Source organism: Chiloscyllium plagiosum, unplaced genomic scaffold (assembly GCF_037043375.1).
Source record: "Chiloscyllium plagiosum isolate Xiang-an unplaced genomic scaffold, Cpla_swu_hap1 HiC_scaffold_12, whole genome shotgun sequence".
NCBI classification, from domain to species: domain Eukaryota; kingdom Metazoa; phylum Chordata; class Chondrichthyes; order Orectolobiformes; family Hemiscylliidae; genus Chiloscyllium; species Chiloscyllium plagiosum.
Window position 1 is genome coordinate 9,062,499 of NW_028270150.1, and position 15,908 is coordinate 9,078,406.

Sequence of the window (15,908 nt, forward strand, 5' to 3'; positions counted from 1 at the left end):
GCTGTTCATGGTGCTCTTGCTAGGCCATCAGTCAATATCACTGAGATTGGTCACCTTGCTGCTTTGTCAAGGTGGGGGGGGGCCGGGGGAGGGGGATAGAATGTCCCAAATCAGTGACTGCATCTCTCTACATTTCAACCATGTCTGCACTTCAACAAAATACCTTGTTCTAATCTTTGGATTACTGGATGTTGTGAAAGGCGTTATATAAATGCAAATTCTTTCTTTCAATAAAAAGCTTGAATCCCAGTGATTTAATACAAACTAGCAGCAGGAGTAGGTCATTTAGCCTTTCGAAAGTGCCCCCCCCACCCCCCCATTCAATGTGATCATGGCTGACCCTTTGTCTTAACATCATCGTCCTGTTTTCTCTCCACAGCCCTTAATACCTTTAAAATGTAAATATGTACCTAACCCTTTTTTAATTCATTCACCAGATATCGACGTCACTGGCCAGGTCAGTATTTATTGCTCATTCCTAAGTGTAGAGTGGACATTTGAGAGTCAGTGACCTTGAAGATATGTTTCTTGAATATATCCAGTGACTTGCCATCTCCGGCCTTCTGTGGTAGAGAGATCCATAGGTTCACTCCCTGTGCTCCCTCGTCTCACACGCTAGTGACAAGGTCTTGGAGATTTTGCATCAATCCATCAATGAGGTAATGACCCTCAGAAAGGTAATTGCAAATCCTCACACTCAGTAAGATTTAACCATCGGCCATCTTTAATGCTCAAGAATATCTATAGGAGCCACACCGGAGTGTTAATGAACAACATTTGTCATTGATTAGCCATGTAATTTTTAGTTCTTTCCCTAAATACCTAGAGGTCGGTTGGGAGTCAACTATATTACTGTGGATCAGGATTCACAAGATGAGAGAGGCAGAATTTCTTCCCTGAAGGACATCAGTGAACCAGATGGATTTTTACAGCAGTAGGTAGTGTTTTTATGGTCACCTTTAGACTAACCTCTGTTCATCAAGTTTACATTTCATCATCAGCCTGGGTGGGATATGAACCCATCACCCAAGAATGTTAACTTGGGGTTTACTAGAACCACGGACAGCTATGACATCACTTTCCCTAAACAGCATTGGGCAGACACACAAATTCTTGGTCTGAGAGAGAGGTTTTAAGCAGCGTCATTAAGAGGTAGGGACAGAGAGAGAGAGAGAGATGGGGACTGGGACATAGAGAGAAAGAAAGAAAGAGGGAGATAGAGAAAGGAACAAATATAGAGAGATGAAGATAAAGAGAGAAAAATGAGATAGAGAGAGAGAGCGAGATGAGGGGAAGATCGAGAGAAAAACAGAGATAGAGAGATAGATATAAATATATATAGAGAGAGAGATGTAGAGAAATGAAGATGGAAAGTGAGATAGAGAGAGAAAGAGAGCGAGATGGGAGGAGATAGAGAGGAAGAGAGAGATAGATATAGAGAGAATGAGATGTAGGGAGATGAAGATAGAGAGAGTTAGAGAAAGCGAGAGAAAGAGTGAGATACAGGGACAGAAAGCAAGAGGGAGATAGGGAGAAAGAAAGGGTGACATACAGAGAGAGGGAGATGCATTGAGACAGAGAGAAGCAGTAACCCAGAGAGTTTAGGGAGGGAATTCCACATCTGAGAATCCAGGCAATTGAAGGTATGGCCATTGTTGCTCAAAACAATGAAAATCAGGAATAGTCAGAATTGGAACACAGAGGTTGTAAGGTGGTAATGCTGAAGGTGATCACAGGTAGAGTGAGGAGTTCCCAGAAAAGCAGGTTAAAATTGATGCGATTTGAACTGCATAGTATTTGGGGGCTAGTACTGACAGGGCTGAGGACAGGGCTGTTTAACCCTGGGCGTTAGACAAGTGATGTCTGACGGCCCAGGGATTCTTTGCACATGCCTGTTACAGCCTGAAATTTTCACCCCCTTTCACAGGAGGTCACAGTAGCAAATTAACGCTCTTCAATTAGACAGTCTGCAATTTTTCCACTCCCTTAAATTATGTCACCACTTAATTAAGAGATGCATACTTTTATTAGCCAATGATGGATTGTCCACTCTGATAGATTCAAGGATGATGCCATTAGTCCTCACTGCAGCGAACAAATGATGCCTCTTATGTTCTACAAATTATGCTTAACCTTGCATTATTTGGCAGTATAGTTATCAGCTCACCCTCTATTAACTGGTCGCAATCCCATCTGAAAAACACTGTGTCCACACTCCATCTATTCTCATTACATCCCCACAGTAAAAGTTATCTGGTTGAATGATTAACTCTTGGTGTTCTTAAAAGGGCAGTGACAGGGCTTGTGTGATAATGTCTGCCAACATCAGATTAACTTGAGCACATCTTAAAAGCCTACCCCTCTCATCAAGCTTTGCAGTCCCCATCAGAAGAATATATCAGCCTTGGAGGGAGTAGGTTTACAAGAATGATACCTTGGACATCAGGGGTTGTTACACGGGAAGACTATACAAATTGTGTCTGTTTTCTCCAGAATTTAGAAGGTTAAGGGGCGATCTGATTAAAGTCTTTAAGATTTTAACTGAAAAAGATAAACTACGTTGGAGATTCTCAAACTAGGGGGCTTAGTCTTAAAATTACAGACAGACCATTCAGGAGGAATTATTGGAAGCACTTTTACACACAAAGGGTGGGAGATGTTTGGAACTCTATTCCACAAATGCCATGGGTGCTGGATCAGTTAGTTTTAAATCTACAATAGAAATTTTTTTTTTAAAACAAAGGTATTGCGGGATATGGGCCAAAGGCAAGTCTATGGATTTAGGCTAGGAGGCAGTGATGCCTGCAGATGCTGGAGATCAGAGTCGAGAGAGTAGTGCTGGAAAAGCACAGCAGGTCAGACAGCATCCGAGGAGCAGGAGAATCAATGTTTCGGGCATAAGCTCTTCATCAGGAATGAGACTTGTGGGTGCTGAGAGATAAATGGGAAGGGGGTGGGGATGAGAGGAAGGTAGCTGGGAATGTGATAGGTGGATGGAGGTAGGGGGTGATGGTGATAGGTCAGAGAGGAGGGTGGAGCGGGTAGGTGGGAAGGAAGATGGACAGGTAGTTCAGTTCAAGAGGACAGTGCTGAGTTGGAAGGTTAGATCTGGGATAAGACACCATAAGGATCTGCAGTTACACCAGCACCATTCCCCACCTTTTGCTCTGCTGCATCGATTACTGTATCAGTGCCACCTCATGCTCCCACGAGGAGGCTGAACAGTTCATCACCTTTACTGACACCTTCCACCCTGACCCCAAGTTCACCTGAACCATCTCCCCTTCCTGGACCTCTCCATCTCCATCTCTGGCGACCAACTCAACACAGACATCTACTACAAACCGACCGACCCCCACAGCTACCTGGACTACACCTCCTCCCACCTTGCCTCCGCTGCATCTGCTCCCAGGAGGACGAATTCCACCATAGAACATTCCAGATGGCCTTCTTCTTCAAAGACTGCAATTTCGCCTCACATGTGGTCGACAATGCCCTCCAGCGCATTTCCTTCACCTCCCGCACCTCTGCCCTCAAACCCCACCTCTCCAATCGCAACAAGGACAGAACCCCCCCTGGTCCTTACCTTCCGCCCCACCAATCTCTGGATACATCACATCATCCTCCGCCATTTCCACCACCTACAAACAGACCCCACCACCACTGATATATTTCACTCCACACCCCTGTCTGTGTTCCACAGAGACCATTCCCTCCGCGACTCCCTTGTTAGGTCCATCCCCCGACCAAACCACCCTCCACTTCCAGCACCTTCCCCTGCCACCACAAGAAGTGGAAAACCTGCACCCACACCACCCTCCTTCACCTCGGTCCAAGGTTCCAAAGGATCCTTCTACATCCGGCAGAGATTTTCCTGCACTTCCACACACGTCATCTACTGTGTCCATTGCACTCAATGTGGTCGCCTCTACATGGGGGAGACAGGACGCCAACATGCGGAACATTTCAGAGAACATCTTTGGGACAGATGCACTAAGCAACCTCCCCCCCCCCCCCCCCCACCACCCAAGGACATGCAAATCCTGGGCCTCCTCCATTGGCAAACTCTAGCCACCCAACGCTTGAAGAAAAAACGCTTCATCTTCCGTCTTGGGACCCTCTAACCAGATCAATGTGGATTTCACTGTTTTCCTCATCCCCCCTCCCCCCACCTTATCCCAGATCCAAACATCTAACTGAGCACCATCCTCTTGAACTGTCCTACCTGTCCATCTTCCTTCCCACCTATCCGCTCCATCCTCCTCTCCAACCTATCACCTTCACCCCCACCTTCATCTACGTATCACATTCTCAGATACCTTCCTCCCACCCCCAACCCCACCCTTCCCATTTATTTCTCAGTCACCTTGGGCCATCCCCTCATTCCTGATGAAAAGCTTATGCTCGAAATGTCGACTCTCCTGCTCCTCGGATACCTCCTGACCAGCTGTGCTTTCCAGTGCCACACTCTTTGACTATGGATTTAGACTACAGATTATCCATGATCTCACTGAATGGCGGAACAGGGTCAAGGGGCTGAATGGCCAATTCCTGATCCAATGTTCCTACGACAGCTTCTTATGTGGCTTGGTGGCAAAGTTTTATTTGAAAATTAATCGCTTCTCTGAGGCACCTTGGGGTGCTTAATGGCCTGAAAGGTGCTAAGTAAATGTAACTTGTTGCTGCTGTTGATGAGGTGAGGAAGGAAGGGGAGAGAAAGACCAATCACCTTGATGACCTCTATTCCCCATTTGTTAACCGCTCAACCATCAAGGCATCAATGCACAAGCTAAGATTAGTCTGTGTCTGAGCAAGGTAACACCTGTCACTTCTCGCTCAGCGGTTTGTGCCATCCACTACACAGTCAAGACAGACCGTAAGACGTTTGAGCAGAAGTAGACCATTCAGCTCATCAAGTCTGCTCCACCACTCAATGAGATCAGGGCTGATCTGATCATCCTCAACTCCACTTACCTGTCTTTTCCCCATTACCTTTGAATCCCTTATTGATTAAAAAGCATATCCATCTCAGCCTTGAATATACAATCACCCAGCTTCAACAACTCTCTGCAGCGAAAAATTCCACAGATTCACAATGCCCTGAGACAGGAAAATCTGGATGATTGAAAGGAGGCGAATGTTATTTCTCTGTTCAAGAAAGGGAATAGGGAAATCCCTGGGAATTACAGGCCCATCAGTCTTACGTCTGTGGTAAGGTATTGGAAAGGATTCTGAGAGATAGGGTTTATGACTATTTGGAAAAACATAGTTTGATTAGTGATAATCAGCATGGCTTTGTGAGGGGCAGGTCATGCCTCACAAGCCTTACTGAGTTCTTTGAGGATGTGACAAGACAAGTTGATGAAGGCCAAGCAGTGGATGTGGTGTATATGGATTTCAGTAAGGCATTTGATAAGGTTCCCCACGGTAGGCTCATTCAGCAAATTAGGAGGTATGGGATACGGGGAAATTTGGCTGTCTGGATACAGAATTGGCTGGTCGAAAAAAGACATTGAGTGGTAGTGGATGGAAAGTATTCCACCTGGAGGTTGGTGACCAGTGATGTCCTGCAAGGATCTGTTCTTGGGCCTCTGCTCTTTGTAGTTTTTATAAACGACTTGAATGAAGGATGGATTAGTAAGTTTGCTACTTTTAGGGTCACAGTGTGCAAACTCTTCTTGAGGGGCTCTTGTTTGCAAAAAGGGTCTTTGGTAATTATTACCAAAAATGCCATGGGAGTGGGTCCACCTCAGCCAGAATGGGGATTTGAACTCCATGCTTTCAGCACTAAGCTGATCTACACGTTGGCCATCAAACCATTAAAGGCCCTTGTCTGTGTGTGTAGGGTCTGCTACTTTTCACCACAATTAGCTTATAAAACCTGTGAAAATATAGTGCAGTGAGTAACAATGAGACAAAGGTAGGTGAGGACCTGGAACCAAGCATTATCATGAAAGAGGAAGTGTTGGGCAAGCTGATGGAGCTAAGGGTAGGCAAATCTCCTGGCCCTGATGGAATGGATCCCAGGGTGCTAAAAGAGATGGCAGGAGAAATAGCAAATGCACTTGTGGCTATTTTCAAAAATTCACTGGACTCTGGGGTAGTTCCAGCAGATTGGAAAACAGGAAATATGTTTAAAATGGGAGGTAGACAAAAGATGGGGAATTAGAGACCAGTTATCTTAACTTCTGTAGTGGGGAAGATGCTTGAGTGTTTTATCAAGGAAGAAATAGCAAGGCATCTAGATAGAGATTGTCCCACTGGGCAGACACAGCATGGGCTCATGAAAAACAGGTGATGTTTAACAAATCGTTTGGAATTCTATGACGACATTATGAGCATGGTGGACAACAGAAACCCAGTAGATGAGGTGCATCTAGATTTCCAAAAGGCCTTCAACAAGGTGCCACACAAAAGGCTGCCACATAAGATAAAGATGCAAGGCATTATGGGCAATGTATTAGCATGGATAGAGGATTGGTTAATTAACGGGAAGCAAAGAGTTGGGACAAATGAGTGTTTTACTGGTTGGTGATCAGTGACTATTGGTGTACCTCAGGGATCAGTGCAGGGCCTGCAATTGTTCACAATTTACATAGATGATTTGGAGTTGGGGACCACGTGTTATGTGTCAAGGTTTGTGGATGACACTAAGGTGAGTGGTCGAGCAAAGTGTGCAGAGGATTGTGAAACTTTGCAGAGAAACACAGAGAGTTTTAGTGAGTGGGCAAAGGTTTGGCAGATGGAATACAATGCCAATAAATGTGAAATCATTCATTTCAGTAGGAATAACACTAAAAAGGACTATTATTTGAATGGTAAGAAATTGCAGCATGCTGTAGTGCAGAGGCACCTGGGTGTCCTTGTGCATGAATCACAGAAGTGGATTAGAGTGGTGCTGGAAAAGCAAAGCAGGTCAGGCAGTATTCGAGAAGCAGGAAAATTGACGTTTTGGGCAAAAACCCGTCATCAGGAATAAGGCAGGGATCCTCTGGGGTGGAGAGATAAATGGGAGGGGGATAGGGCTGGTAGAGGAATTGGGAATATGGGATGGCATTTTTGCAGGAGGTAAGGTGGGAAGAGGTGCAATCCAGGTAGCTGTTGGAGTCGGTGAGTTTGTAAAAAATGTCAGTGTTAAGCCGGTCTTCATTGATGGAGATGGAGAGGTCTAGGAAGGGGAGGGAGGTGTCAGAGATTTAAGGTCAGGGTGGAATGTGTTGGTGAAGTTGATGAATTGCTCAACCTCCTCGCGGGAGCACGAGGTGGCGCCAATGCAGTCATCAATGTAGTGGAGGAAGAGGTGGGGAGTGGTGCCGGTGTAATTACGGAAGATCAACTGCTCTACGTAGCCAACAAAGAGACAGGCATAGCTGGGGTCCATACGTGTGCCCATGGCTACCCCTTTGGTCTGGAGGAAGTGGGAGGATTCAAAGGAGAAATTGTTAAGGGTGAGGACTAGTTTAACCAAACGAATGAGAGTGTCGGTGGAAGGGTACTGTTGGAGACGTCGGGAGGGGAAAAACGGAGGGTTTGGAGACCCTGGTCATGGCGGATGGAGATGTACAGGGATTGGATATCCATGGTGAAGATGAGGCGTTGGGGCCAGGGAAACAGAAGTCTTGGAGGAGGTGGAGGGCGTGGGTGGAGAGTTCCTGGTCTGGGGGGATAGGACAGTATAGAAGTAGGTGGAGATGAGTTCGGTGGGGCAGGAGCATGCTGAGACAATGGGTGGGCCAGGGTGGTCAGGCTTGTGGATCTTGGGAAGGGGGTAGAATCGGGCAGTGCGGGGTTCCCGGACTATGAGGTTGGAAGCTATGGGTGGGAGATCTCCTGAGGTGATGAGGTTCTGTATGGTCTTGGAGATGATGGTTTGATGATGGGGGAGTGGAGTCATGGTGGGGGGGGCAGCTTTAGGGGGTGGAAGTTTTAGGATAAGGGGTAGCAGATTTAAAACATAGATGAGGAGGAATGACTTCTCTCAAAGGGTGGTGAATCTGTGAAATTCACTCCCCCAGAGTGTGGTGGATGCTGGGTCACTGAGTAAACCTAAGAAGGAGACAGAGAGATTTTTAATGAGTAATGAGTTGAAGGTTATGGGGACCGCGCAGGGAAAGTGGCGTTGAAGACAAGAGGAGATCACCCATGATCATATTAAATGGAGGAGGAGGCTTGAGGGGCTGAATAGCCTCCTCCTGTTCCTAGTTCTTATGTTTGTTCTTATATGAAAAACTTTTGGACAGGCAGAGATTGTGACAGGTGTTATAGAAATTCAAGCCTTAGCCACCATCCATAGATTATTTTCTGCATTCTCTCTGTGATGGACCAAGTGGGAAACGAAATTGAAGAAATGAGGCAAAAAGTATTCCCTGATGACTCGGAGGAAACACGCACACCCAGCAGGGGCATGAAGTTTGTGTTCCCATGGCCTGGAGATGTGTTCCCCCTCTTCTTATGGGTAGGTTTGGACAATACAGGGCGAGGAGGGGAATGAGGGAAGAGACCGATCAGAGGATCAACAATGGGTTTCAGTGACCCTGGATTAGAAAGAGCAAAGTATCTGCTTGGGCTCCCCTACACCTTGCCTACTGATCGACTCCAGGAGCAAAGGTTGAATATGTCAAAAATTGCTCATGGTGGCCTGTGGGTGTCACTGGCCGGTCAGTATTTACCATCCATCACTAAATGAGCTTGAGAAGGTGTCTGTGAGCCAATGAATGGAACTGCTGCTGTCCATGATCTAGGTACACCCACAGTACTGTTAAGGATAGTAAAGTCAGGATTGCACTCATGAAGATGATACTCCACAGAAAATAGGAGCAGGAGTAGGCCATTCAGCCCTTTGAGCCTGCTGCATTCCATGGAACAATAGTGCATCAAAGACACCAGCAAAGTGTGTGTTGACTAAAATAGACTCCTCCTCTGACTATAAGTAATCATTTCATAGGAATTTACAGGAGAATATTGGCTTATGGTACCTGTGTGAACTCTTTAGATCAACTATCCAATCAGTTCAAATCCTCTCTTCTTTTCCATAGCCACGATTTTATTTTCTCTTTCAGAATTTATCCATTTTCCCTTTGAAAGCTACAATTGAATTTGCTTCCACCACATTTTTAGGTAGTTCATTCCAGGCCATAATAAAGACAAATCTCCCACATTGGTCTATCTGTTGGTTATCTTTAATCCCTGTGCTGTCTTGACTCATCTATCACTGAAGATAGTTACCCTTATTTAGTCTATCAGAAAAAGTACATACTCTTAAAGATCTATTTCCTTTCAAAGTAGCAACAAACACAAAATCTCTTCAGTCCCAGTTGCAGAGAAATAATCTTTGGGCATCTTTTGATTACCTTGTTTTGAGATTATGTGAACTGATTAACACAGGAGCTGATATAGGGCTCTTAGAGCACAGCCCAGCTCTGGCAACACATACTGACTCAACCTTCTGTATTACTGAACTTGACTGGTGACATGTTGGGACACTGGTGATGTTCAGTATTCTCTAACATCGAACATAGGAGCAGGAGTAGGCCATTCGGCCCTTCGAGCTTACTCCACCATTCAATATGACCACGGCTGGTCATCCAACTCAGTCCCCTGTTCCCATTTTCTATTTTGCACGAAGAACTGTATCTAATTCCTTCTTGAAAACATTCAATAGTTTTGTCTCAAACTGTTTTCTGTGGAAGAGAATCCCACAGGCTCACCACTCTCTGGGTGAAGTAATTTCTCCTCAACTCAGTCCTAATTGGCTTATTCTATGTGACCCCTAGTTCTGGACTCACCAGACATTGGGAACATTCTTCCTGGGTTTACCCTGTCCAGTCCTGATAGAACTTTATAGGTTTCTGTGAAATGTCCCCCCTTCTTCTAAACTCCAGTGAATATAGTCCTAACTGATCCAGTCTCTCTTCATACAGGTAGCTCTTCTATAATGTGACGGTTGTGTTCTTGTAGAAAAATCGCGCTTTGGAAACAGCGCTTCAGGTCTTAGCAATATAATCGTGTTACAGCCAACACACATTTTGAAGGTTTGTGCTTTAGAAAAAGCATCCCCAATTCGTCTTTCCTCAGATAAGGAGACCAAAATTGTACACAGTACACCAAGTGTGGACTCACCAAGGCCCTGTACAATTGCAGCAAGACATCCCTGCTCCTGTAGCCATTTAAATCTGATGATGCAGCCAATTTGTTATTTTGTCGGAGAGTCCCTGAGTGATTCACAGACAATTACATACTTTAACATGTAGTTGCAGGCATAATAAGAGAGGATGTGGTGGTAATGTCACTGGGCTAGCAATACAGTGGCTCTAAAGAATGCTCTGGGGCATGGGTTCAAATCTCACCATAACAGAGAGTAGAATTTGCATTCAATAATTTTAAAAAGGAAGATCTGAAATAAAAAGGTTGTGTAATAGTGATCATATAACCACCATCAGTTGTTGTAAGAACCCAGATGGTTCACTCAGAGAAATCTGCTGTCCTTACCCAGTCTGGCCTATGGGTGACTCCAGACCCAAAGCAGTGTGGTGAATTGTCACTGCCTGACATCTGTAAATAAATATTTTTAATAAGGCAGGAATTGAGGCAGTCAATTTGTTCACAGCCACGCAACACACAAAAAAATGTGATTTGAGGTTAATGAATCAGTTTCTGGAGCCGCTGATTGAGTACTGGAACACTGAGACAGTTTCGCCTGTTTATAATCCAAAATAGTCACTGCGGGATTCACACAGGGAGGGTGAAAACAGCCTTATAGAACATAGAACATAGAACATAGAAGAATACAGCGCAGTACAGGCCCTTGGGCCCTCGATGTTGCGCCGATCCAAGCCCACCTAAACTACACTAACCCACTATCCTCCATATACCTATCCAATGCCCTCTTAAATGCCCATAAAGAGGGAGAGTCCACCACTGTTACTGGCAGGGCATTCCATGAACTAACGACTCGCTGAGTGAAGAACCTACCCCTAACATCAGTCCTATATCTACCCCCCCTTAATTTAAAGCTATGCCCCCTTGTAATACCCGACTCAATACGCGGGAAAAGGTTCATACTGTCGACCCTATCTAACCCCCTAATCATCTTGTACACCTCAATCAAGTCACCCCTAAACCTTCTTTTCTCTAGTGAAAACAGCCCCAAGTGCCTCAGTCTTTCCTCATACGATTTTCCTTCCATACCAGGCAACATCCTGGTAAACCTCCTCTGCACCCGTTCCAATGCCTCCACATCCTTCCTATAGTATGGCGACCAAAACTGCACACAATATTCCAGATGCGGCCGTACCAGAGTCTTATACAACTGCATCATGACCTCAGGACTCCGGAACTCAATTCCTCTACCAATAAAAGCCAGTACGCCATATGCCTTCCTCACCGCACTATTTACCTGGGTGGCAACTTTCAGAGATCTGTGTACATGGACACCAAGATCCCTCTGCTCATCCACACTACCAAGTATCCGACCATTAGCCCAGTACCCCATCTTTTTGTTATTCTTCCCAAAGTGAATCACCTCGCACTTAGCTACATTGAATTCCATCTGCCACCTTTCTGCCCAGCTCTGCAGCTTCTCTATATCCTGCTGTAACCTGCCACATCCTTCCTCACTGTCAACAACTCCTCCGACTTTCGTATCATGCTCCTCCGACTTTCGTATCATACTCCTCCGACTTTCGTATCATACTCCTCCGACTTTCGTATCATACTCCTCCAACTTTCGTATCATTGATTTAACACCTTGTACAAACTCTTGGGCAGCACACCCTCAGCATTGACACCTGTCCTAATATCTGTGTTTTCTCTGTGTTCATTCACAGTTTGAGGGTGTCACTTTATTGCCCAGAGGGCAGTTAAGAGGCGAAAGTGAGAACTGCAGATGCTGGGGATCAGAGTCGAGAGTGTGGTGCTGGAAATGCACAGCCGGTCAGGCTGCATCCAAGGAGCAGGAAAGTCGTTGTTTCGGGCAAAAGCCCTAAAGAGGCAACCACATTGCTGGGGGTCTGAAGTCACATATCAGCCAGACCAGGTAAGAATGGCAGCTTCCTTCCCTGAAGGGCATTCCTGAACCAGATGGGTTTTTCCAACAACCGACAATTGATTCCCGGTCATTAGACACTTAGTTCCAGATCTTTTTTTAAAAATTGAATTTAAATTCCACCATCAGTGCAGTAGTTAGCACTGCTGCCTCACAGCACCAGGGACCTGGGTTCAATTCCACCCTCGGGCAAATGGCGTTTGCACATGCTGCCCTTGTCTATGTGGGTTTCCTCCCACAGTCCAAAGATTAGACTCTTTACAGCGTGGAAACAGGCCCTTCAGCCCAACAAGTCCACACCGACCCTCCGAAGAGTAACCCACCAAGACCGATTCCCCTACATCTACCCCTGACTAATGCGTCGAACACTACGGGCAATTTGGCTTGGCCAATCTGCCCTAACCTGCACATCTTTTGGATTATGGAAGGAAACCAGAGCACTCTGAAGAAACTCATGCAGAGAATGTGCAAACTCCACACAGACAGTCTCCCAAGGAATCAAACCCAGGTCTCTGGTGCCGCAAGGCAGCAGTGCTAATCACTGAGCCACCGTGCTATCCTTCAGGTTAGGGTGGATTGGCCATGCTGAATTGCCCATTATGTTCAGGGACATGTAGGGTGGGTGCATTAGCCACTGGAAATGAAAGGTTATAGGATACAGGGATGGGTCTGTCTTCAGACGGTCGGTGTGGACTTTTTGGGCCGAATGGCCAGTTTCCACACTTTGGGGTTTCTATGATTTGCTGTGGCAGGACTCGAACCCAGCCTCCAGAAAATTACTTGGGTGTCTGAATTAACAGTCCAGTGATAATACCACTAGGCCATCACATCCCCCTGCTCCAGTAGCTCAGTGTCACACTTTGTTCAAGATACTTGTGTAAAGTTTCTGAAGACATTTTCATAAGAACATAAAAAATAGCAGGGGTACACCATCAATCCTGCTCTGCTGTTCAATAAGACCATGACTGACTTTCTCCCTCAGCTCCACCTTATCCCCCTGCACTTTAATCTCCTAAATGACCAAGAATCTATCAACCTCAGTTTTTGAATATATTTAATGGTTAATATCAATATCCACAATTCTTGGCTGTCAAGAATTCCAAAGATTCACAGCTCTCTGATTAAAAAGATTCCTCCTGACCTCAGTCCTAAATAGCCTGGCCCTTCATTCTGAGATTATACTCTCGAATTAGGAATGCCCAGTGGTAGTGTCCCTACACCCAGACCCGGAGGCATGATTTCAAGTCCCGCCTGTTCCAGAGGTATGTCACAACATGTCTCACCATCGCCTTCACAAGGACTACAACTTCTCATTCGACAATAAATTTCGGCAAAGTCTGTGTCTCATGAATGAAGAAAATAATCTGACCGGATTGACTCAAATTATCTACACTCTCTAACTTCAGACTTTGCAGCCAGTGCAAGGCAGCCTGCAAGTATTTTCCAATTTAAAGGAACAGGAGTAGGCCATTCAGTCGCTTGAGTCTGTTTCACCATTTAATGAGATTATGACTGATCTGTGGCCTAATTGCATTTATATCCTCCTTTGCTCCAAATCCCTTAATACCTTTGTTTAACAAAATGTATCTTTCTCAGAATGAAAATTAACAACTGATCCAGCAGTCATTGCCATTTGTGGGAGGGAGTTCCCATTGTGTGTGGAAGTGCTTCCTAACATCTCTCCTGAACGGTCTGGGCCTAATTCTCAGACTATGCTCCCTGATTCCTGAGTTCCCAACAAGTGGGAATAGCTTACCTTTATCTATGCTGTCATTTTTGGTTAATATCTTGAAGACTTTGATCAGAACAACCTGAACCTTCTAAATTCTCAAGAGGACACGCCTAATTTGTATAATCTCTCCTCATAACTTAACCCTTGAAGTCCAGGTATCATTCTTGTAAACCTAGATTGTACTCCCTCCAAGGCCAATCTATCCTTCTTGAGGTCTGGTACCCAGATCTACTCACAGTGCTCCCACTGGGGTCGAACCAGGGTTTTGTATAACTGCAGCATAACATTTCATCCTTATATTCCATGCTTCTAGATATAAAAGCCAACATTCCGTTAACCTTGTTGATTATTTTCTATATGTGGAGTTGCTAGTGTTGGATTAGGGCGGACAAGGTCAGAAGTCACACAACACCAGGTTGGAGCCCAACAGGTTCACCTGACAAAGGAGCAGCGCCCCGAAAGCTTGTGATTTCAAATAAACCTGTTGGGCTATAACTTGGTGCTGTGTGACTCCTGACCTTCATTATTTTCCAAATTGAGCCCTTCAAGAATTTTACACATTTTAATAATGCCTTTCATTCTCTAGTCATCAAAGAAGAAAAGCTTCTTCTACTTGCTCTCACCTGACGGGACAACACTCTCTCAGAGATTGGCCTGCGGATGTAAAGGTGCTACACAAATGCAAGCTGTTGACAGATCAGGCACCTGGAGGGGCACTCACCTGGCTTCCTTCTCTCTGCCAGAAGACTGCAGGCTGAGGGTTTCCTTTAGTCACACAGGGGAAGGTGACTGTCCGTCCTTGCGCCACGATCTGGTCTCTCGGTCTCACCACAAACTGTGGGGCAGCTGGGGGAGGGGTGGGGGAATCCAAGCACAGGACATGTCAGAGAACAGAGAACAGGGTGAGTGCCTTTCGAGAAAGCTTTCCACTTGGCTGGACAGAACCGGAGGAACAACCCCCCCCCCCCCACCCGTTACACACAGAGACTTACTGAGTCAGCCCACTGCCTCGCCTTTCTGAACGGTGATGTGTTGATGTTCACTGTATCCTCCCCATACCCATTCCCAGCTTTGGGTACCTGAGTGAATCCCACATGGCACTGAGTCCTTGCTCAATGGCCTTCTCTATTTGAAAGCCAACTTGTTGAGTTGGGATCCCCATTGGTTAATCAAATAAAACGGCGAATCCCACCTTCACCCATCAACTAACACTTTCCAGTCTAGAGTTCTGGACAGTGATCAGGAGCAGGAACCCGAGCTGATTTCCCTCTCTCTAGCCCAGGGGTCACTGGACAGTGAGCAGGAGCAGGAACCCTGGCTGATTTCCCTCTCTCTAGCCCAGGGGTCACTGGACAGTGAGCAGGAGCAGGAACCCTGGCTGATTTCCCTCTCTAATGCAGGGATCTCTGGGCTGTAATGAGAACAAGTAGGAATCTCAGCTGATCTCTTCCTTAATCTCAGGGCTTGTTACAGTCAGTTACAGATAATGTCCCTTTAACATCCTTTGTTTATCTTTCAGTTTGTTCAGTTAATGCTGGTGATATTAACAGCCTGATGCGGCTGACATCATCATCTCAATCTAACAGAGCATCAGGGCTGGATTACCATCAGCAGCAATACAGGAACATCAGGGTACTATAGTCAGTGCTCTTTCATCTACTGGAGCAGGTTAACCCATCAACTTCACACTGCTAGATTCTCAGAGCCTATCACTGCTTCATGTTGAATGTGCAGTATATCTGAGGTCTGTAACTGTCACATTATATTGAAAATTCATGGCGATTATTAAAATGATTGGAACTGCACAAAGTGCATGAAACCGTCTCGAGAAAAGGGGTCCCTGACGGGGAGACTGTCCCAATTAAAGGGTCCCTGATGGGGAGATTGTCCCGATAAAAGGGGTCCCTGACAGGGAGCCTGTCCCTATAAAAGGGGTCCCTGACAGGGAGCCTGTCCCTATAAAAGGGGTCCCTGACGGGGAGACTGTCCCAATAAAAGGGGTCCCTGACGGGGAGACTGTCCCGATTAAAGGGTCCCTGATGGGGAGACTGTCCCGATAAAAGGGGTCCCTGACAGGGAGACTGTCCCTATAAAAGGGGTCCCTGATGGGGAGCATGTCCCTATAAAAGGGGT

The 15,908-nt window shown here is 45.9% G+C and overlaps 1 protein-coding gene across 6 annotated transcripts in view; it reads right to left on the minus strand.

Annotated features, from left to right (window-relative positions):
- Positions 1-15,908, minus strand: part of robo2 (roundabout, axon guidance receptor, homolog 2 (Drosophila)) — a 1,751,833-nt gene that overhangs the window by 177,342 nt on the left and 1,558,583 nt on the right. For all 6 annotated transcript variants that reach the window (XM_087992449.1, XM_087992448.1, XM_087992445.1 and 3 more), the window contains one exon: positions 14,497-14,621. In XM_087992449.1, coding sequence (XP_087848575.1) covers positions 14,497-14,621 — 125 coding nt within the window. The remainder of the gene's footprint in view (positions 1-14,496; positions 14,622-15,908) is intronic.